This window comes from Notothenia rossii (assembly GCF_949606895.1).
Source record: "Notothenia rossii genome assembly, chromosome: 3".
NCBI classification, from domain to species: Eukaryota; Metazoa; Chordata; class Actinopteri; order Perciformes; family Nototheniidae; genus Notothenia; species Notothenia rossii.
In genome coordinates this window covers 6,231,269-6,254,298 of record NC_136901.1, presented here as the reverse complement: position 1 = coordinate 6,254,298, position 23,030 = coordinate 6,231,269, and the positions used below count along the sequence as shown (strand labels likewise).

The 23,030-nt window shown below is 43.2% G+C and overlaps 1 protein-coding gene across 1 annotated transcript; it reads left to right on the top strand.

Annotated features, from left to right (window-relative positions):
• Nucleotides 1-670: 670 nt before the first annotated feature.
• On the top strand, nucleotides 671-23,030 carry LOC307033424 (radixin-like). The gene is made up of 15 exons (XM_079671897.1): nucleotides 671-888; nucleotides 2,417-2,494; nucleotides 11,322-11,405; nucleotides 11,594-11,689; nucleotides 12,210-12,332; nucleotides 12,421-12,572; nucleotides 12,754-12,837; nucleotides 13,019-13,165; nucleotides 14,339-14,435; nucleotides 14,549-14,712; nucleotides 16,240-16,370; nucleotides 16,688-16,848; nucleotides 18,646-18,738; nucleotides 18,837-19,073; nucleotides 20,793-23,030. Exons 2-15 carry the CDS (start codon nucleotides 2,483-2,485, stop codon nucleotides 20,955-20,957), a joined length of 1,746 nt encoding a protein of 581 aa, XP_079528023.1. The 5' UTR covers nucleotides 671-888; nucleotides 2,417-2,482; the 3' UTR covers nucleotides 20,958-23,030.

The following is a 23,030-nucleotide window of genomic DNA, read 5'->3' as shown; positions in this document are numbered from 1 at the left end:
CCTGAGTGTGTGCCAATGGCAAATAATTAAACAAAAATATATTATACCAAAGTCATACACTCTTTTCTACTTCTGACACAGTTACATGTGAAGACTTGAAATAGTAGGGTCACATTTTCCCTTCTTTCTGCAACAATCTTTAAGTGGTGTATCTTCTTCCACTGCGAGCCAATGCATGCATTTTGCCAGGGGCTCCAGAGTGAGGAGCCCTACCCCTGAGTGAGTCTCTTAAAAAATGGTCCAGTCTGATATTATTCACTCCCCATACAACTCGTGGCACGATGCATGCCGCATACATGCCTTTCATCCACTCCTCAGCTGCTGACAGCCATATTGAACATCTCCCCGACTAGCTGCGTCAAGTATGCGCAGAACCTGAAAACAAGACCGGAAGTTATGGAGTTTTTGCCTTCAAAGTAAACTAAAACATGACTGTAGGTTAAGAGAAACTCGGTTGTACAGACAAATAATTATTGCATCTTAGCTTCCAAGGTTTATTTAGTAAATTATGAATTGTATTGTCTTTTAACATTGATATATTGACAGCAATGCAATATGAATAAACTTTGATTTGATACTTCAAAATAAACAAAAGAATCTTCAGAAATGATTTATTCTTCTCTTGCTTCCATGAGGCTTTTATTTTGAAAGAGGAGACTGGATGTTGTGTTAGTTTGTTCCTGCTAGCTCGACACTAGCACCCCAAATCGCCTTATGGTTGCTAAGACTTCAACGGTTTTTCCATGTCTGCGGGAATTTGTTTCTCTAAAAAGCAGCAGTAGTAGATAAGAACCGCGGACCAGACACGGGATATCATCGTGGATATTTTTGTACCATTTGAAGATACAAGGCTTTCCTGTTAATTTGAAGATATACTTCGTCCCCCCGGTGAGTTGCCTCTCCCTAAAAAGATGAGCCTCAAGTTTGATGCGAATATCCTCGTGTTCGAGCAAATCATATTTTAAACGACACATTGATTAATGACTACTTTTTAATCGGCTCGTTAACGCACCGTAGCTTGCTGTACGTAGTCACAATTTTAAACGTGTTTCTTTTTATTTCTTAGGAAAATGTGGGGAATTAATGATGGCCAAACATTTGTATGGCTTTAAAAACTTCACATGTATGAGCGACGATAACCGTGTGCACCGTTATCTACTTACACACCCACTATCAAGCCTTAAAATGACGGCCACATTTTCACTTTATGAGGAGTATTTCTGTCGGCTAACGGAGCGAAACTCGGTAAAAGGGCTTATTTATAACTCATTTAATGCATTTTATTTTGTATCTTCTTGGCATGCCTTTGCATCTAACATAAGTTACAGTTGTTGTCCACCATTTGTGTACATTTGGTCAAATTACAGTGTAACGGAAGCTAACTCGGCGGGTAAATACGCATGCTAATTGCTCACAAGCTACAAGTGGGCATGTCTTCATGTGTAGTACATACACTAGCTAAAGCTTAAATACTCAGGGGGGCTTCCCTACACATTTCTTTTAACATAACCATTGTTTTTATCACACTGTTGTTGTGTAAGGCCTCTAATTATTCTTTGCTAAGGGAATTATACTGACTTATACTGTGTGTAATAGTAATTATTGGTCTTTCTTTAGTTGGTCATGTTTATGGCTTTATTCTGGTTTCTTTATTAACCTTTGCATCCATTTTTTAATAGTTTGGTGAAGGTAATATATTTGTCAACCTGCCTTTTGATATGGTAAAGGACAAATGCTGCATGCAACTTTGAATACCTCAGGAATGCCTTGTGTTGTATTGAAACGTTTTCCCTAATGACAGGATATCAATCAGCTGTGTTGCATTAAAAGACAGCTTAGGGCGAAACTGTCATTCACACTGGTTTTAAGTCAGGTGATTGAAAGCATCCCTTTGCAAGAATGTGCAAAAGTATCCTGTAGAACACTTTGTAAGCTTTGAGATTGTGATTTTATCTGTGACTCAGCACAATACCTTTTAGAACATAAACTAGAGCATCCAAATTGAAATGATGCGACAAGCTCACATAAAAAAAAACCTCTTGTTTTCCTGGATCATTTCAGTATCATATGGCAGTTCAACCTAGGTCATTATCTAACTTGCAGGCTTGTGTTTCAACTAGAGTGAACCTAGACTACGCATGTATACCGTGCAATAGTGGGATGCAGGGTGACAAATTGCTGCAAATGTCCAGCAATGATGTGTCAGAAATATAGTTTATTTTGTTGAGATTGAATGCAAAACCATTGCACTGCTTCTGTCCACTTTGAATTAAAATGTCTGCCAAATGTAAGGATTAATCCTGCAATATATTGTATTTGTTGTACAGAGAGAACCAGAGTAGTACAAGGAAATATTGCTGTACATATTGTTTCATCAATGTAGGAAAACATGTCTCTTTTTTTGTTTTGCTTTCAGGTCCTGTGATTAAGGAGTTGTTGCCGTCCTTTCAGCTGTCGGGTGTAAGAAGGAGGGGAAGCAAAGATGCCGAAACCGGTAAGATCCTAAAACATGAGAGTTGGCATAGAAATAAGAGCTGCAGCCCTAAGGGGAAAAAGCAACCAAACAAAACCTTGAGTTCCTGCTCATTTTAATTATGTAATGTTAGAACTTAATAGGCCGTAGCCTCAGGATATTTCATATGAATCTGAAACATGAGCGTTGCTTGTTTGTTCCTCTCTCGTCTGCTTGTATGAAGTAAATCTCCAGTTGTCATAAAAGTTGGCATGCGCTGCTGCAGAAAGCTGCATTTGTGCATTCTGGGAAGTAGCGGTTTCATTCCCAAGGCTGCTCCCACTCCCAATACTCCTCTTCCAAGTAAACAACAGCCAGAGTGTGAAATGAACTGCCCGGCCCACGAGCCTCGTAACGGCAACACTGCTGCCATTGTTGCTTAAAGGGTGGAGAGAATGCTCGGGACGTGATCAACACCAAAACACAACCAATTTGATGCAGTCCCTTTGCGGCTGTCCCGCTGTTCTCAGGCTGCTTTCTCCTCATAAACACACCTGGGTAGACCAACTCTACGGTAGCAGATTCTCAAAGTCTTGGTCTTTTGTTTCTGAGCAACTGATACTCTTACTGAGTATTTAACCTTCTTTCTAAAGTCTTGAGGAATTTTAAGACACAACCTACATTGGTTAGCCACTCCCCCCAAATCAGGAAAGATGGCTGACACCTGATTTTGGTTGACTGCTCAGCTACAAGTATGGGCGTCTGAGCAGTCAATCTCTGGCCATTTCTCAATGTCGAGTAAACCTGCTGCAGAGCCACTATTTCAAGTGTACTACGTCATCGAGTGGCGCCGAATGCTGGGCATTTAAACAGTCCTTCGGCACCACTCGATGACGTAGTATACTTGAAATAGTGTCTCTGCAGCAGGTATACTCGACATTGAGAAATGGCCTCTCTCTCCTCTTGGGTTGCTTGGCTCTACTGGATCTTGATTTGTTTGTCTTTGCTTAATATACTGATGCAGGTTCGCAAACTACACACATTAATTATTAACTGACATCACAATTGACTTAGTTTCTTTAAATAAATGTACTTTAATTGGAAATGAATCACTTGTGGTGTTCTTCTTTTGTCCGTCCTTGAGCCGGGGCGTGACATGTTTTGACTTAGAATGTTTTTAGTTGGTAGCTTTCCTAGGACAACAGGCTTCATGCTTTGCCACATTTCCAGCTAGCTCTTGATGTGGTGTTTGTTTGTGGATGTGTTTTTGAGAAGCTACAGAGAAAGGGACAGCCAGCCAGGCGCTGATGTCATCCTCCACTTCCCCTTCTTGTCCCCTTAGTCACCAGGGCACCGTCCCAAAACAGCTCCTCAGAGGGCTGAGTTCAGAGCCACATCTCTGTCACAGACGATAACAAACTGACAGAGAAAGAACAGCTTGTCGCAGGGAGGCCCAGACACAGTAAACAGAGGAAGTGAGAGCAGGGTCCAGCAGGCATGACCTTCTCTGGGATTGGAGCCACAGCCAGACATCAAAACTTCTAGAAGGGTCCTCTTGTATCTCAGTGTCAGCATTCATCTGTGAGCAAAGAATACAAGCACTTGCGAGGTTGAGCAACAGAAGGGTTTGTTGAGCTTGTAGGAATTGTTTTGCATCAAGACTCACGTAGTAGATGTTACTTTAAAAACACAAACATATGGTGCTTGCTCATGTGAGTCTTTAGCAGTGATTATCTTGTCCAGTTTGGAGGTAAAGTGGACACATTTGTACCCCCCGCGTGGGTGTTTTCATACCTCTCGAAATCATATCACACCCCTTCTGCTCGCATTAAGAAGTGATGGCCCCCCACAGGAAGACAGACGGCCCTCGCTGGTTTCCTAGCTTGTGGCTGTTTTTCCATTTGCTGAAGAAGGGGCCCGCTGTGTACATCGGGGGCCCAGCCTATGTCAACATCCTGTCTCTGTGGGAGTACAGGAGCAATGGGAAGAGAGGGGATTATCACCAGACAGCTGAGGGACTGTCCGTGCAGCCAGGAACGAGTCACAGTCAGACCGTTTAAAAATAAAAAAAAGAGGGAATAGAACGAAATGGAAAGAGAGGACAAAATGAGATCTGAATCTGTTGTAGTGCTCAGGAGATATAGGGATTTTTAGGAGGAAGGGAAGAGTTGCAACATCACAAGTGTGTACAAATGTAGGTCTGTGTCTTGAAGTGTAAGGAAGACCCTGCTTGAAAAATCCCTGGAAGCTTTTCAGATTCTCTCTACAGCAGATGACTGGAGGAGGAGAAGTAAACGTTGTGTCCTCTTGTGAAAGGACACAGGATGAATGTTTGTCGGTAGCAGTGATTCCTCCTTCCTTTTGCTCCCAATCCTCCTTCCTTTCCTGCTCCCTACCAAATGCTGTCTCTCCCTGCAGGGGGGTTAATCAGACGGACAGACAGCTGCTCTGAGCCTCAAAGGCCAGATTAGCAACTCCGTGTGTGTGTGTGTGTGTGTGTGTGTGTGTGTGTGTGTGTGTGTGTGTGTGTGTGTGTGTGTGTGTGTGTGTGTGTGTGTGTGTGTGTGTGTGTGTGTGTGTGTGTGTGTGTGTGTGTGTGTGTGTGTGTGTGTGTGTGTGTGTGTGTGTGTGTGTGTGTGTGTGTGTGTGTGTGTGTGTGTGTGTGTGTGTGTGTGTGTGTGTGTGTGTGTGTGTGTGTGTGTGTGTGTGTGTGTGTGTGTGTGCAAAGCTCCTCTAAACAGCTTACAGTAATTCAACAGCTGCACATTTAACAAGGGGTCGTCTGAGTGAGAAGTCGTCTTGGCAGTTGTAATGGAGAGGGGGATTTAGGAGCATGCTTAAAAGACACATAGGGGGAACAAATGTGAATTATACAGCAACTAGTTTGAGACTCGTGGCCTTATTTGTCCCATACTTGTCAAGTCCTTGTTCTTTGTGATCTTGAACTTTTCTCAAAACACCTTGAGGCCTGTTTAGTGATTCTGCACAAGGAAGAGTTGGAGCCAGTGTTTCCGCCAGACCAGGGCTGAGGGGGCGTCCACCCCGAGAGGGGGGGTGGGGGGTGTGACGTCACGTGACTTGGATTTTGAATTGTGCCGTCCCTTATAGATACTATCTCTTTACGTATTAGTCAGGATGTCCGTGGGGTCTTAAAAAGTATTAAACAGCATTTTCCAAGGTATCACATTTTGTAGCTTGTTTTCAATAAGTATATAAATGGTCCAAAGAGGTTGTATTCTACAGTCTGCCTGAATGTAATCATTGCGTAGGTGTGTAGTGTGATTCTTTGTAGTTTATTGATGGCATCCCGTTGGATTTGACGTCATCTGAACAGGACATCGCACGCTCACTGCTTGATAGCACGAAGGTCCGTTTACGCCGGTTGTTAAACATCGTTTTGGAGAAATGCAAGACTGCGTCCAAATGGTTGGAAGATAAGGAGGAAGGATAATCAATACTGTATATAGTCAATGTGAGGTCAAGTGTGTCGCCAATGTAACCGGATAAAACTCAAAGTGGCGATGAGGTCTTAAAATGTATGGGAAGGGTCTTAAAAAAGGTCTTAAAAGGTTTTACATGTCTGTTAGTGATGGGAATTCCGGCTCTTTTTAGTGAGCCGGATCATTTGGCTCGGCTCACTAATGGCGCATTTCCACTACAGTTTAGGAACTGGGGTAGTAACTATAGTAACGCAGTGTAGGCGGAGCCGTGACGTCATCTTCAATGAGAACCCCAGAAAACCAACATCAGCCTTTAGCTGTTAACACTCAGAGCTCTCAGCTCCTCATATCTGTTCAGAAACTAGACCAAAGTTAAACAAGTACAAACCACATACTGTCTGTGTCATGATGAATACAGTCGCTGCTTTATTTATGTCTGTAGGCCGTTGTTGTGAGTGTGGACGGTCGGAGCATATATAACGCTAGCTTAGCCGATCTCCATTCAGAAAACACGTATTTTAGAAGGTGTTTCGCCTGCCGTCTGTCTGCAGACTTGTCAAAGCCTTAATTCATGGTTTTTACTAACCGGTATCAGTATGTTGTTACTTCGGCATCATTTTGAAACGTGTGTTACAATTTAATCACGGTCAAATATGTTCATTTTGTTGTAGTTGTAGCTCCCTTGCCAGCGATTCTCTCTCTAGTTTAGCATACTCAGCCCGACTCAGCCTGGTTGTTGGCCCGCTACGGGAGCCTCAGTTTCGCCGCTGCGATTCTCCGGCGCTAGCAGTTCACGCGCGTGCTCCACTAGCACCCCCCGTCAAGGCTCGCCGGAAGTACACTTCCCGTCACAGGAACACGCTTTGCTGGCAGCGAAAAGAATCCCATAAGACTGCTTTGCCCCTCCAACAGAGGGATGTCCTTGTCCTTTTTCCTTTTCGTCATTTCAAGCGATAAAAACTCTCGATCTTATTAATTTTTTTGGACGCCCTCGGCTCGAGTTCAGGGCGTTCCGAGCTGAATAATGGCGTCAAATGACGGCAAGACGCCCCCCTGTAAGTGAGGCAGATGCTTTCCCTGCTGCTAACGGGGAGGCTGTGGCTCAGTGGATAGTGTGGTGGACTTCGAATCGGGGGGGGGGGTCGCAAGTTCGAGTCCCACTGCAGTCAGCATGTTGTTGTGTCCCTGGGCAAGACACTTCACCCCAAATTGCTCCTGTGGGGATTGGCCACCGTACTGAATGTACTATACCACTGCACTGACTAATGTCGAGCCATACAAACATCTACTACATCTAAATTAGCTGCAAACATCTTTTCACTGTGCTTAAAAAGATTTACAATGAGTTGCATATTGAAAGTTCATAACAAATATAGAAATTGTGGAGAAATACTTCTTTTTTTTGGACGCTGTGCTCTTAGTAGAAAAGCCAACTTCCTTGCTTCTTAGTTTGTTTCCAATACAAAGAGATGCATTTTGTCATCTTTCCCAGTACTGTGTGTGTGCTTCCAATATCACCAGACAGAGGGTGTTTCTCACGGCACGTCCACACAGCGGCTTTGGAAAAAGCTTGCCGGCGGGCGTGTCTGAAGCTCGACCAACAACCAATCACATGAATCTCCCGCCCCTGACACACAAGCAGCGGTTTGATTGGCTAGAGCTTGTACTGGCATATGATTTGATTGGCTGACGCTTCCACCGAAAGCTTCAGAAGATTCAAAAGTTGAACATTGCTCAACTTTTGAATCCTGAGATGCCTGGAAATCTCCGCTTTGCTTCCCACAATGCAGTTCGGCGCAAAGTGAGGTCACCCCATTCAAAGTCAATGGGCAGAAAAGTTGGAAGATTTTTTTAACGCTGCTGTGTGGACGTACCGTCAATGTGGAGTACGCTTGCTTGGTAGCACATGTCTCCCGAGTCACTTGCTTCAGAAGCGAGGCAAGAATACTTCCTGGCATTCGGAAAACGAAGAGTGGAACAGGCGAGCAGGTGTGCGTCATACGAGAGGCCCCGCCTTATATTTTCCGCCATAGATTTGGGGAAATTGGTCCGTGCGCAAAGCATTGTGGGGATTTTAAGACCGGAGTCTACACATGTGCAGCTTCGAAATTTCTCGCTACGAAGTATGCCGGGCTCGGTAGAATTCCAAGTATCCTGGACATTTGAACAGTCCTTCGGCGTCACTCGATAACGCAGTATGCTTGAAATAGCGGCTCTGGAGCAGCTTTACTCGACATTGAGAAACACCCAGAATGTGGTGTAAGGACAGTCTCGGAGTCTCAGTTGTCGCAGTGTGTGATTAGCTGTGTCATTGCCTCGGCCTGTCGTCCCTCTCCTCCTCCCCCCCTTTCTGCAGGAGAGACGGGATTAGCTGACCGTCTGCTCCTTACAGGATTCCTCCTCTCCCTGTCTGTGTTTTGGCAGTGACACACATGCAGCACAAAGGTTGCCTCTTGCACAGCTGATTGCTGATGACACACACACACACACACACACACACACACACACACACACACACACACACACACACACACACACACACACACACACACACGCACTCATGCATGCAGGGGAGAAGGGACATTCAAGGCCGGTCACTCGGAAACGCCAGCTCTGCACAACAATGTCTATGACTACTCCTCTCAGAAAGTCAATGAGGCGCATAGTATTGAAAGCAACTTGGTTTTTACACACCAGTCAGTCAACCATGAACTTACAAGAATGAATTTACATTTTGCTCTAGTAGTACAACAGTTTTGTCTCTGTTAACTTCTTGTACTTTGATGGAATGTGTTCCCTAAAATGTACACTAAAGAGCAAAGCCCCTAAAATGCCATATTCCCATTCAGATCTCAAATGCATTAATTACAGCCCTGTGAAGAGTTGTTAAATGCTGTTATCACTCCATGAGGTGATCACTTTAACTCTTGTCCCTACATACCATGGCAATACTTTAAGCCTGTGCTTTTCTTGTAGCAGCTGTAACTCCCAGTGACTCATCAGAGGTTAAAGAGAAACACAGTCTGTTTACTCCCTGCCATAGATACACCCTCATGTAGTAAACAATATCCAATGGAAGGCCCATTTTTTCAATCACAGTGTGAAAAGAGGAGGGCGGAGGTGTCAACACTTACTAACCTGGCTTGCTGCTTTTCCAAGTAATAGTTCCTCGTGGTTGAAAGACTGTATGAAACTGGCAGCAGTGATCTTAGCAAAATGTAATTGTGTAGAATATTCCTTCACATGTACCGGTTATATACCTGTTGACTTTTTATCATGAATAGTGATCCACAATCTGTGTTGATTTTTAGTTAAACTAACTATAAAGCTGATAGCAGTAGCTCATGTTCCATCATGTAACCATATCCTCAGCAACCTCATTGAAATGATGGTGACAGGGCTGTGTTGTGATAAGCAGCTTATGTTATTGGATGTCAGTGTCATTGGTAGAGTGCCTTTTCCTTCATAAAGCCTCTCATAATCACGCAGAAAAACTACATGTATACTCCAATCTCAGAGTGGGACTTGATTTAATTATGGAAGTTATCAAACACTTGACAGTATTTAGAAGTTTTCACATTGAAAAGCCATCATGTTTGTTTGTTATCACATAGATTTGGCATTTATCTTGATGTGGGCTAAAACTCCTTAGTGGAATCTTAAGCTAAAATAACAGCACTTCATTAAAGGGGACCTATCAAGCAAAATGCACTTTTGTACGTCTTTTCTACATGAATATGTGTCCCCGGTGTTCCAGGGAACTCACCAAGTGTCAGAAAACACAACCCTCTCTATTTTCCTCCATACCCAAATCTCTTAAAAAGGGGCTGCAACGGATCTGATACAGACTGATCCATATTTGACCACTTCTATGACGTCACAGAAGTGGCGCTAGGCTATTGGGCCAACTCCACCAATCAGGAGGAGACAGCCACGGGCATTGCCGTTGGAAAGCGCTGGAGACGCTGTAGTACATATGCCAGGCCTGTAGATGGTGCTGTTCTCACTGAATCAGTCCATGATGCAAAGACAGGGTTAAATTGAGAGAAATGAGGAATGGCTAAAATGCATGATCTGTTTGGTGTTTTGAAAAATAAAAAGTATAAATATGCCTTATATAGGTATGGCCCTACACTATATTATTCAAATATAGCATGATAGGTCCACTTTAATATAAAATTGAACCCGACTGAAGGCAGAATACAATTATTCAATCGGTTAAATCTCTTTTCCCGGACTCTGCCTATGAGCGCGTGGGATACCGTTTTAAAACAATGTTGTAAAATGTACGTTACAGTAATAGTTTAAGGCCAAACTCACGTTCATGTGAGATGTATATAGTGTAGAGAAAGTGCTGCAACTTTTTCATGGGTAATTCATGAGGGGGAGACAGAGGGAGATGCATTGTGGTCTGAGCTCTATGTGGCGCGGGGGAGTCCAGCTATGTGCGGTATAGACACAATTTACATGGATTATTCATCGCAGGGATATTGAGAGGGATGGCGGCGGGAGAGAAAGTAAAGAAATACTTAGAGGAGAGGGAGGGAATAAAAAGCTTCCTGAGGTTAAGTGTATATTTAAAGGAAAGATTATTATCCTCAGTTGCTTCCCTTTATTTCTGTATGGTTGACTCATCTCATCAGAAATCTCACTGTAACTCAATCTGAAAGTGAGCGCACCCAAGATCGTGTGTGTGTGTGTGTGTGTGTGTGTGTGTGTGTGTGTGTGTGTGTGTGTGTGTGTGTGTGTGTGTGTGTGTGTGTGTGTGTGTGTGTGTGTGTGTGTGTGTGTGTGTGTGTGTGTGTGTGTGTGTGTGTGTGTGTGTGTGTGTGTGTGTGTGTGTGTGTGTGTGTGTGTGTGTGTGTGTGTGTGTGTGTGTGTGTGTGTGTGTGGAGATCAGCCTTGTTCTGTGCCATCAGCTGCTGCTGGCCTACTGCCTCCGCTGTTCAGCCAATGACTGAGTTGTATCCCCTGCTCCACCCCAACAGGGTAGTGGGCTGCCATCAAAGGTGGGGCTTACTTCCACTGGCAGTGTGGGATGGAAAGTGATGCCATTTGACAGTCCCTTTGCTGACTCTGTCTTAATATCGAAGGAAGTTGAGCACAAAACTCAAACTGTTCACTCCCAGTCATCTGATTGATGATGGGGATTAGTGGATGCTTAGTCGAGATTAGAAAAAAAGCACTAATAGTAATGAGCTCAAAGCTGAGGTGGGAATTATAATATTTTAGAATGGCAGTGATTATCCCTGGCGTATTCGACTTACTAGTTTAAACAAAACGCTATAAAGCTTTTTCCTCCCCACTTTAAACTAAACACTGTCGTTCAAGAAAACTAATGATGACTGCCATCAGTGCTGTATCTCTCTTCAAAATCATTGCCTGTGCTATATCGCAAACCAACTATGTAGTTGTTGCTGGTTTTCCAGATCAATGTCCGTGTGACCACCATGGATGCAGAGCTGGAGTTTGCCATCCAACCAAATACTACAGGGAAACAGCTCTTTGACCAGGTGAGCGTGACTGACTAATGTCCACAGGTGGCTGCTTTCCAAAGTTCTTAAATGACGTACGTTAATGTTGTCCTGATGGTTAGCCGTGATGTTCCTGCTTTCAATTCGATCCTCTGTCACCGTGATACGTCTTGTCAACCATTTCCCTTTTATAAAAGTACCTTGATTGAAATGTGTGTGACTGTCAGGTGGTGAAGACGGTGGGACTACGGGAGGTCTGGTTCTTCGGCCTGCAGTATGTGGACAGTAAAGGCTACAGCACTTGGCTCAAACTCAACAAGAAGGTCAGTCTCCCTCCGCTTTCATTTGACATTTGAATTACATGTCTTCTTTATCTGTCTGTCTCCCTTTTCAGGATATTTGTCCTCACCTCCTCTGTTTGTCTATCATCCACTCGTTGTCTGTTATTTATCTGCGATTTGCCCTGAAGCTCTGTTGTGGTCTGGAGCCTCAGATGTGGTCTTTTAACAGGCTTCCTCTCTCACTCATCACCCTACACACCTCTCGCCTTAACACCCATGCTATTGCAGTGTGTTTCCGGGTATGCCTGACAGAACATACATGTGTGTGAGAGAGAGAGAGAGAGAGCAGCAGGTACAGACAGATGTAGTGAAACCGATTCTATAGAAGTGTGGGCAAAAACTGTCCACATCCAGCCCCCAAAAAACACTTACCCATGTTACCAATTTTTTATGTGACGGATAACCACAACCACTCTAATAAAAGTCACAAGCATCATTTGATAGGGTTTATGTTCCTGTGGTTAATGGCTGGTTTGATGACGATGCTTTTTTCCTCGTGTAGGTGACTCAGCAGGATGTGAAGAAGGAGAACCCTCTGCAGTTTAAGTTCAGAGCCAAGTTCTTCCCTGAGGACGTCTCTGAGGAGCTAATCCAGGAGATCACACAGAGGTTATTCTTCCTGCAGGTACTGAGCCAATCCTCCGTCAGGTTTCCATCAGATTGATTGTTTTAAGTAATTAAATGAAGTACTGAACTTCCTCGTGTTCTGCCAGGTGAAGGAGGCTATTCTGAACGATGAGAACTACTGTCCTCCGGAGACTGCCGTGCTTCTGGCGTCGTACTCTGTCCAGGCCAAGTATGGAGACTATAACAAAGATGTCCACAAGGCTGGGTACCTAACCCACGACAGACTGTTGCCTCAGAGGTACTAGCACACACAATATGTAACATCTTATAAGCTTTAACCAAATACTTTCATGGAGCAGATTTGTTGAAACCTGGGATTTGTCTCGTTCCCTGTTGGAATTTTGCAATTGTTTCCTCGCTTGAAACAATTGTGTGCTGCTCAACATCCCCTCGGGTGAAGTCATTGTGTTTGTGTTCAGAGTCCTGGAGCAGCACAAGCTTACCAAAGAGCAGTGGGAGGACAGAATACAGACCTGGCATGAAGAACACAGAGGAATGCTCAGGTGTGTGTCTCCACGTTTGGAAAGCTAAGTATCTGAATATGTTTAGGCTTGTTGTGTCACGTGAGGCCAAGGTATTGAATTCGGTGCTCTATAAACCATAATCGTTATGGATTAGATGATTTCACTGATGTTAAAATGGAAGTGTTCTTCTAAAACATACCCTGTATTTCTTTCTCTCTAGAGAGGACTCTATGATGGAATATCTTAAAATCGCCCAGGACTTGGAGATGTACGGAGTCAACTACTTTGAGATCAAAAACAAAAAGGGCACACAGCTGTGGCTGGGCGTGGATGCCCTTGGCCTCAATATCTACGAACACGAAGACAAGTAAGGGACACACACAGATTTGTCTCGTTTATTTACAAAATAAATGATGCTTTCTGGGGGGAGTTCAGTCTTATCCTGAGCCTGACCTTTTGCTGTACCCCCCCCCCCCTCCCTTTTTTTGCAAGTGAAACAAAATGTTATAGATTTCTTAAGAACTAACGTCACCTCCTGCAGACTCCTTCTTCGTGTTTGGCAGAACTTTTGGAAACAAGTCAAATCAGGACAATCAATGGCCCTAGATCCGATACTAGCCAATTCCCAATAAATACCACGATGTCAACAAGAGATGCATAATGTCCAACCAGAGGAAACAGAGATATTATTAGTAGGGATGCACCGAATATTCGGCAACCGAAAATTATCGGCCGAAAATGTTTTATGGACCCATAACAGTGATTATTATTTAAGTTAAGTTTGGCCATAATCATGTCTTTTTCCAAAATCAGGTAGCTGAACAACATTGGTAAAAAATGTATACATTATATATATATATATTTCTATTAATAATTTTCGGCATTCGGTTTACGGCCAACTGTTTCCTATTTTCGGTATCGGTTTCGGCCAAGAATTTCCCATTCGGTGCACCCCTACTTATTAGCGTTAATAACTAGAAGAGGAAGAGTGTCTCTGTCCATTGTAGGAGAGTCTTTCCTGTCCTTTCTAAATGTTTTGTAGAGGAAAAGGCAGATTCAATCACAACTCCTGCAGCATTTCCTCTCACTGCCTTTCCCTTCCTGTTCGTTATCGGACGTCCTCACAACTGCCATCTTTCTTGTGTTCTCCAGGTTACAAAGAAAGGAAGTAAAGGATAGTTTCTAACTGTCTCTTCAGACGGCAACATCCTCATCACTTCATTTCTCTCTTTGCCTTTCTTTGTCTTTGTTTCGATTTCAGACCCACAGTCCTTTAAATTCCTGGCAGGAAACGATAACTTGTATCCACCTACTTCTCTTTCCTGTCACTATTCTTAACCACGTGACTGAGAAAATCTAACTGAAGTTTGAAACGTGAACTGAAAGAGTTTTCTGTCTCGTGATTTCCTGTCTGTTCATATCAGGCCCCATCTGCTGGCTGGATATTCAAATGGATATAATACCAGCTATTATCCGTCACTCTGAACTGTATATCATTAGTTGAGATGTTAATGTGTACATTTGGACATTTATTTTTCAGGTTGACGCCAAAGATCGGCTTCCCTTGGAGTGAAATTCGAAACATCTCTTTCAATGACAAGAAGTTTGTCATCAAACCCATTGACAAGAAAGCTCCTGTGAGTGTCGTCCATCAAAAGTGTAACAATTGGACCTCCAAGGATAAAAAAAAAAGTCCTGCCTCCCATTAAAGGAAATCTTTTCTCTCCGCTCTCTTTCTTAAAACATGCAGGACTTTGTGTTTTATGCCCCGCGACTGCGCATCAACAAGCGTATCTTGGCGTTGTGTATGGGTAACCACGAGCTGTACATGAGGAGGAGGAAGCCCGACACCATCGAGGTGCAGCAGATGAAGGCTCAGGCCCGGGAGGAGAAGCACCACAAACAGATGGAGAGGTACTGCTCAGGAATACTGTGTATACAACAGGATCATTACTATTAGATCTGGCTCGCCGGTATATTGCACGCACACCTTCACTCCATCCTGAGGGTCTCCTCAGCTCAGAGCCTGACCCCAAACATGAACTTGCACCCAAGATGAGATGCCAAGTATCTGAACTAGCATCACAGAGCAGCACACTGAGTTTAATGGATGTTTCCTTCTCTACTTTGTTTCTTGAGACAACAGGGCATGTTTGGTTTCTCTTTGAGGGAAATAGTTTTGTTGAAGCTGTTGTTGGTCTGTGGGAAAATGTACTCATAAGAAATGACTCTGGAAAAGCTGCAGATAGAGCCATGAGAAATGAATTAGGGATGCATATCGTTGACTTTTTTACGATACCGATACCCAACTGATACATATCGTGATACTTTGAAAATGTATCATCCCACAATTACTCCCATGAAGTGCTTTACGATATAGTTAACATGTCAAATGAATATTAAATTCATTTTTGGGACTTCTTTGACCTTTTAGTTCTGAACAAACAATGACAAATACATTAAAAATATGAAGAAAACCGATTATGGAATATCTTTTATAACACCCGCCATCAGGTGTGCCGCGTGAATAGCACATCTTGTCAATGCAAACAGACCGTTATAGCACCGTTATAATTAATGTTAAACCTGAGATTCGACTAGAGAACAAATACATAATAGAATAAAGGTCATGAGATCTCGGCATTGCACAAACAAACAAATCTCATCTTTAAAATCAACATTTGCCTTCACTGGTGAGAGAAAACAAATCCCATCACAGTTCATTTGTGGGACTTACCTTTGTAGTATTGAACAAACAATGAAAAATACATCAAATATGAAGAAAAACGATTATGCAATCTAATTTATAACACCCGCCATCACGGGCCACGGACTCACTTTTAAAATTAAATTTAAAAAATATATATATTTTTTTTTTTCAAAGTATCGAAACCAGATCCTATTTTGGTACGGTATACCGTAGCCACCAGTAACCGGTATTTCGGAGATACCGGTATGCATCCCTTAAATGAATGCAACTTATTATTTAATGTTGTTTTTATAGGCAATAATTTAAGCTTTGTTAGTTCCAGGTTTAATATGTGCAATAAGTTCATTTCAATAAGTTTTGCTATAAACATTGAACCAGTCTGGCCCTCGACTAGTGCCCATTTTTAAATTTTGGCCCACTGTGTATTTGAAATGTAAAATAGTATGTGTTTTTTGCAGACGATAATACATGTTTATAGATGTTTTTATGTATTGAAGTTTGTTGTTTTTAAGCATGCTCAAATCAGTTTGAAATAATAAGTGCACTGGGCTTTCTTGCCTCTATCCCGTTCATCATCTGCACCAGAACAGCTCTCATTCAGGGCGGGAGAAGTGCGGTTGATTTGCTGTGTTTCTCTGTATTTTATTCTGTTATTGTACAAATATATTGGTTTTCTCCCCTTTTTTTATATACTCAACAAATCTGAAACATGTGATTGCCAAACTTCTCAGGGCCCAGCTGGAGAATGAGAAGAAGAAGCGAGAGTACGCAGAGAAAGAGAAGGAGAGGATAGAGCATGAGAAAGAGGAGCTGATGGACCGGCTGAGGCAGATTGAAGAGCAGACGATGAGAGCTCAGAAAGGTAACGGTTTCTTTTGTATCAATCCGTCCTCTTTGCTGCTACCTTACTTTCCCCTCCGTATGTCTTCCAAACTAGAGAGCCCATCAAGTCCACCCTCCAAGAGAATTCACTTTCATTTCTCTGGTTGTTTTTACTGTTTAACTTTGATCACCTCTACATTTAAGTAAATAAAAAAGCATCAAACCTTTTTTGTAAATGCCCCCTCACTTCAGATTTACGTGCCCAACTCAACAGTACCATACTCAACCTGTAACCTTTGAATACGAAGTGAACTAGAAAAGATGTGACGTGTGATTTTCCTTTCCTCCCCGTCACAGAGCTCCAGGAGCAGACTCGCCGCGCCATGGAGCTGGAACAGGAGAGAAAAAGGGCGAGGGAGGAGGCCGAGAGGCTGGAGAGAGACAGACATGCAGCGGAGGAGGCCAAAGCAGAGCTGGCCAGGCAGGCTGCAGACCAGCAGAAGACCCAGGAACAACTGGTGTGTGTTGGTTTTATTCACCCAGGGTGTCAGTAACGGCCCGTCCACACAGCAGCGTTAAAAAAATCTTGAAAATCTTGGAGGTGGGCGTGTCTGAAAGCTTGGGGATTTTTTGCGAGCAACACGACCAACAACCAATCACATGAATCTCCCGCGCCCGACATACAAAGCAAAAACCCAGAGGATTTTATGCGAGCAATATATATATATATATATATATATATATACACACACACACATATATAAACTCCCCAAACAGGCGAAAACCTACCAGTTTCACCCACTGTCTCTGCCACCTCCCTCCACGCCTGGTTCCTCCGGTTTGTATCCCGGTAAATAGTTCTGGTCGTAAAGAACCGGATGATTTGCTACCGTAATTTCTCGTTTGGAATATGAGGAAATGAACGGTATGTCTCTCCCAGCTTGCAGGCGGTTTGATTGGCTAGTGCTTGTACTGTCAGATTTGCATAAACGGGATTTGATTGGCTGACGCTTCCACCTCAGCTTCAAAAGTTGAACGTTGCTCAACTTTTGAATCCTGAAAATCCTGGAAATCTTCGCTTTGCTTCCCCACAATGCAGTTCGGCGAAAGCGAGGCAACGTGACGTCACCCCCATTCAAAGTCAATGGGCAGAGAAGCGTTGGAAGATTTTTTTTAACGCTGCTGTGTGGACGGGCCGTAACATCCGGGCTTAAGTGGACATCGTTACATTTCTGCTTGCACAATTCTCTGTGTCATTTCATCGTTTATTTGAATCGGGACAGTGCACTTTGATGAACACTTTAAAAAAAAATAATGCTTACAAGTGTAAATGAGCCGGATTTTAGCTTTGAGCTAATTTCCATCCGTAGTCCCGTCACATACAGCATATAAGAACATGACATTTATATCCATAGCAAAAATAAATACCGTCATTTTCGGACTATAAGGCGCACCTGAATATAAGCCGCAGCAGCTAAATTGAATGATGTGTACATATATAAGCCGCACTGGACTATAAGCCGCAGGTGTTTTAATGTTTCATTACCATATGTAAGGGTTCGTGCACAGAGGGGATTGTCGGGAAAGAGATGGCTGTTTTGAGGAAGCTCCCATTTATTAACATTTCAACAAACAAGTTGCATATTTGCATAACGTATTCAAGTGTTACCATTTAGTGCAATAGTAGCTACAGAACATGTGCTGTGTAAACTGTACTGTATCACATAGCGTTTCAGACACACACACTTTTCAACTTTCAAACTTAAACGGTGCGCTCCCAGCGCACGTACCGGCAGTGATCTACAGCAGTGGTTTTCAACCAGTGGTACGGGGACAAACTGTCTCGCTCTCGTAATGTCTGTCTGTCTTGCTCTCGTTCTGTCTCTCGTACCACTCTCGGTTCCACTTTTACTTTTGCGCGCTACCTGTCTCACTCTTTTCCGGCCTCCAGCTTTTCCTGCTGGAGCCCGCCGCTTAAAGGTGGGGGGCGCGGACCGGCCATAGAGCCCATAGAGTTAAAGGTGGTGGACTGTAACCTGTAAAATCCATAGATTTAGGAGGTCCCCTAGTGGCCGTTAGTTGTAAAAATCCATAGATTAGCCGCACCGTTATATAAGCCGCAGCGTCGAAAAATTGGAAAAAAGGCGCGGCTTATAGTCCGAAAATTACGGTACATGATATGCAGGAAGAGCATGAGCAGCATACAAGCATTTAACACATGGCAGTACACTGTAGCAGCTACGACATATAAAGTCGTTGAAGTGTTTAAATGTGCAGTTTGTTTAACATTGAGGGCCTTTCTTGATTCCTCCCAGGCTGCTGAACTGGCTGAGTTCACAGCCAAGATCGCTCTCCTGGAAGAAGCCAAGAAGAAGAAGGATGAAGAGGCCGTAGAGTGGCAGCACAAGGTACAAGACTCCTCTTCCTCAATGCTACAAACATTAGCTTCCTTAAATGTCCCCAGACGTTCAACCATGTCCTTTTTTCTCTGTGTCTTCCCCCTCAGGCTCTGTCCGCCCAGGAGGACCTGGACAAAACCAAGGAGGAGCTGAAGACAGCGATGACTGTAGTGCCGGCTCCTCTGGACAACAACGACGAGAGCGACCAGGACGAGCACGATGAGATCAACGAGGAAGCCAGCGCCGACTTATTCTCTGAGGGCGTCAGCCAGCTCGACCTCCGCAGTGAAGAGGCTCGCGTCACCGAAGCCCAGAAGAACGAGAGGGTCAAGAAACAGCTGCAGGTGAGAAGGGGTGTCAATGCTTTAGGGGGCTCCATCATTGCTTTTCAAAGGCTGCACACTTTTGTCATATTGCAAAAAGATTCTAGATGCTACTTTTCCAAAGATTAACTTTCACTCTCAAATTTTTAACCCGTAAAAATCACTAACCCAATCTAGGAAATGTGATCCCTGTGCAACATTTCATTAAACCATGTGTAACTTCAAAGTCAAATGAAATTCATCCGGTTTATTTAGCCAAAAGACATTAGCGGCACATAACAACCAGATGATATTATTTTCTAACAGCAGTTTTGTTGCAAGGAAGCGACACCAGCCAAGCGATGGCAGATCAGGGTAAGACGAGGCATCCTTCTCCGTCCATCCTTTAGACTCCTGCTTTAACAGGAGTCAGCGTGCTGGCTTAGACTGTAGCCTGGCTTCAAAGAAGATCTACTGCTATCAATCAAGAACATCAAGTAACAGCCCCTGTAGATCTGAGCTAGGCTACAGCATAACCCAGGACTTGTACTGAAGCTATGGCAAGAAGAATTCAAACTCAAATATTTCACATGTGTGACCCGCTCTATCAAAATCAGTTGGAAGTCGCAACGGCTCATTTCAAAATAACCGTAGATTTGCCTAGAAAAATAGTTTTTCAGGTGTTTTGTTTGATTTTAAATAAACAAAGTCTTGGCTTTCAGAATATGAAACTTTTATTTCCAAAATCACACGATAAATACATGTTTGAAGCTTGTGAAGGGAAGATGACAGCTCTCACTCGCCACTCTGCTGTTCCGCAGACCCGCCCCCCCTCCCTCCGCTGACATTATGAATGTAAGGCGTAGAGTAATCATACATGACACGGTAGAGTCCGTTACAGTTTGTTTTCATCTGATTTCAAATAAACAAAGTCTTGGCTTCTTTTTTCGGCAACTTGTTTCGGCAAATTCAGATGATAAATACAACTTTGAAGCTTGTAACGGCATCATTACAAGCGGAGAACGGAGTAACGTAACGTCACAGCAGGCATAACAACAGCCGGTGTTTCTGGTGAGGATTTCCCCGGGAAACAAACACAATACACACAAACGCACACATACGTAGACACACACACACACTCTAAAACACACACACACACACTCGCAAGCTTCCCCCAGACCAGTAATCCAAACGAAAATATCTTCCCTCCGTAGTATTTTGATCATTTGCTAATAACCAATCAGATCGATGGATTCCAGAGAAGGGGAAACTTTAAATGATGACTCGGTGACAGTCATTCTATAATTTGACATATTTTGCTTAATATTTGGAGAACAAAAACAATCCTGATATCATTAGAAAGCTAGGAATCTCCTCTTTCCAGCAGTGTATACAACTCAACATGTGTCTTCGGGTCAACACGACTGATTTCGATGGAGCAGGTCACACATTCGTCTTAAAACGACCTCTTCTTCAGGGTTTTAAATGTTAAAATAACTGCTGCCCCTCATTCGAAGGATTTATTTATTCCTGTTGAACCCGTTTTGCCGAACAACCAGAGGCCGTATAAAAGTGGCTTTGCGTCAATCAGATGTTTTTTAACTTTTTTAATAATTTGGGCGTATTTTGCTCTTCTGCACCCGTCTCTTCGCTTTTCTCTTCTGCAACCTCCATGTCTCTCCCTTGCCCTCTTTGTTGTTTCTATTCTTTTGTTTCCTCATCCTCATCGCGCTGTCATCCTCCCCCCTCTTTTACCTCCAGACATTGAGCACAGAGCTGGCCGATGCCAGAGATGAAACCAAGAAGACGCAGAACGACGTGCTTCACGCCGAGAACGTGAAAGCGGGCCGAGACAAATACAAAACGCTCCGGCAGATCCGGTCGGGCAACACGAAGCAGCGCATCGACGAGTTTGAGTCCATGTGAGCACCGCACCTCTGTCCCCTCAAGGGTTCATGCTCCCGAACTTTCCCCTTAGCAGCTACCCAGTTCTCACGGACAACAGATGCTGCCGTCCCACCAAGTCCACCTCGACACCCCCTGGCAATCTTGAGAAATCATCTTGTCAAACTTTGCCAAAGTCCTGCCGCTCACCTCCTCTCTGAATGTTCCGGATGTCTCTCTTGTGCGGAGCTGCCTACATGCCACTCTGAACGGACACATCTCGCTGACTGCAGATTCCTGTAGTCCTTAAACACAGGAGAACAGAGAAACTGTAAAAACCAAAATGGAAGCAATTGGATTTTATTTTGAGCAAACATGGCCATAGAAAGCTGCTTTTGTTGTTGTTTATTGTTTTGACTCTTATGCAAAGGTTTCGTATGATTTCATGTCTTCAGTTTAATACTCCCCTTGTTTTTAAGTTGTTTTCCTCTGCTTTAGTTTGACTCGTTTTATTGATGATGCCCTCCTTTTTTTTTTTAGTGGCATTCAGCTAAAAGCTTTGAATAAATAAAAAACTAGGTCAGTATTTTCATTCAGTGTTCAAAGCACTTCTTATGTTACATCATTTTAAAAACATACCACAAGCTAGCCGTGCTAATTCTCTTAGCATCTGTGAGTCGTTAGAGAGCTGAGCCAAGGCCGTTTGAATCAAACTCAATGTTACATTTATATGTTTATACGAAAAATCACACTGCAGTATTTTAATCGTTTTGGTTTTTTTCAGGCTAAAGAGCAGTAAGTTATTGACCCTCGTGGAGAAAAGGAGACGAGTTTCATTGAAAAAATGTAGCAAAGGTAACGAAGGGAAAGTGTTTTTCACACGCAGAGGTGATAGGATAACATGTAATGAGCCTGTTTCGCCTTCAAGCTTTAAAAGTATGAGAAAGATAAGCTAATAGATGTACAAACCTTCCAGTTGCGTCTGAGTGTTTGATTCCCAGCCACCATAGATGGTTTTCTCTGCCCACCAGCTCACAAAGAAACCCAGGGTGTCAGATGCTGTCCGTCTGTCCGTCTGACCCTTTGAGTATCTGTTTGTCAAAGTGTTCACAAGCTGAGACCTGGCTCATTTCTGGCTGGGGAGCTTATGAAAACATCTGTTCTTCACCCAGGACACATCTCTACCTCAGAGAGCCGTGGTGACTGACAGTCGAACACTCAATGCTAAAAGTATAGTCAAGAGTTCACTTGGTTGCTGAGTGGTGAAGGCTTGCTTTGTGGCTGTGCATCGGGTAAAGGATTAGTCTATGAAACTTCCTAGCTGAGCTCTAGGTCAGAAAGTGTTATTTCTTAATCTAGTGGTTCACTTAGTCTGGAAAAGAACATCCAGAACAATGAGGAAATAAGTTATAGATCAGACTTGAGATGAAACAGAAGGTCCTTTTCCTGTGAAGCATTTGGTTCCTATCGGTGGTTTGAAAGAAGGCTCTCCTGAATAATAGTTTATTGCTTTCTGTTTGGATTTAACTTTAAGGAAACAGTTTGCAGACCAATGGATTTATGGGAATGAATTAGTTATAATGATTAGTTCTTAATGTGAAGGGACCTTGCTTAATGGGCAAATCTCTCAAATTAATTTTATTTTATTAATGACAAAAAAATGTATGGTTATAATTTGTTACGCTCTGCTTGACAGCTGGTTTAGGTTGTTCTTTCTTTTTTTTTTTATTGTGAGAGTTTAAGTGAAAGCACTTGACACTGAAGCATGCCACTTGTGTTACATCACAGTGTCCTTTGCCATAGCAGGTGAACACAAATGATCCTTTGCTTCCAACTCATATTTTTGTATTGTGTTCAAAGACCCTAAACCAGCAGCGTCACTATTACAGACGGCTTCATTGGATGGAAAATCTCTTGTTGACATGTCTACATTGTCTTCACAGTAAAGTGTATTAACTCCAATGAAGCCAGAGTCTGTGATAATGCCTGCTCTGGCACCAGCTGTCATGTTCTGCCGTTTGTTTTTCTCTGTGTTCATGTTAGTATTCTCTAAGATCGAAGGCAATGATGGATTGCAGTCCACTTCATTGGTTTGCGAATAAAAGTTTTAAATTA

Excerpts from the sequence above, each read along its gene's own strand:
- LOC307033424 (XM_079671897.1), top strand. Across the intron at positions 12,838-13,018 it reads GAACACAGAGGAATGCTCAG|AGAGGACTCTATGATGGAAT; the intron begins GTGTGTGTCTCC and ends CTTTCTCTCTAG. Across the intron at positions 16,849-18,645 it reads AGAAGACCCAGGAACAACTG|GCTGCTGAACTGGCTGAGTT; the intron begins GTGTGTGTTGGT and ends GATTCCTCCCAG.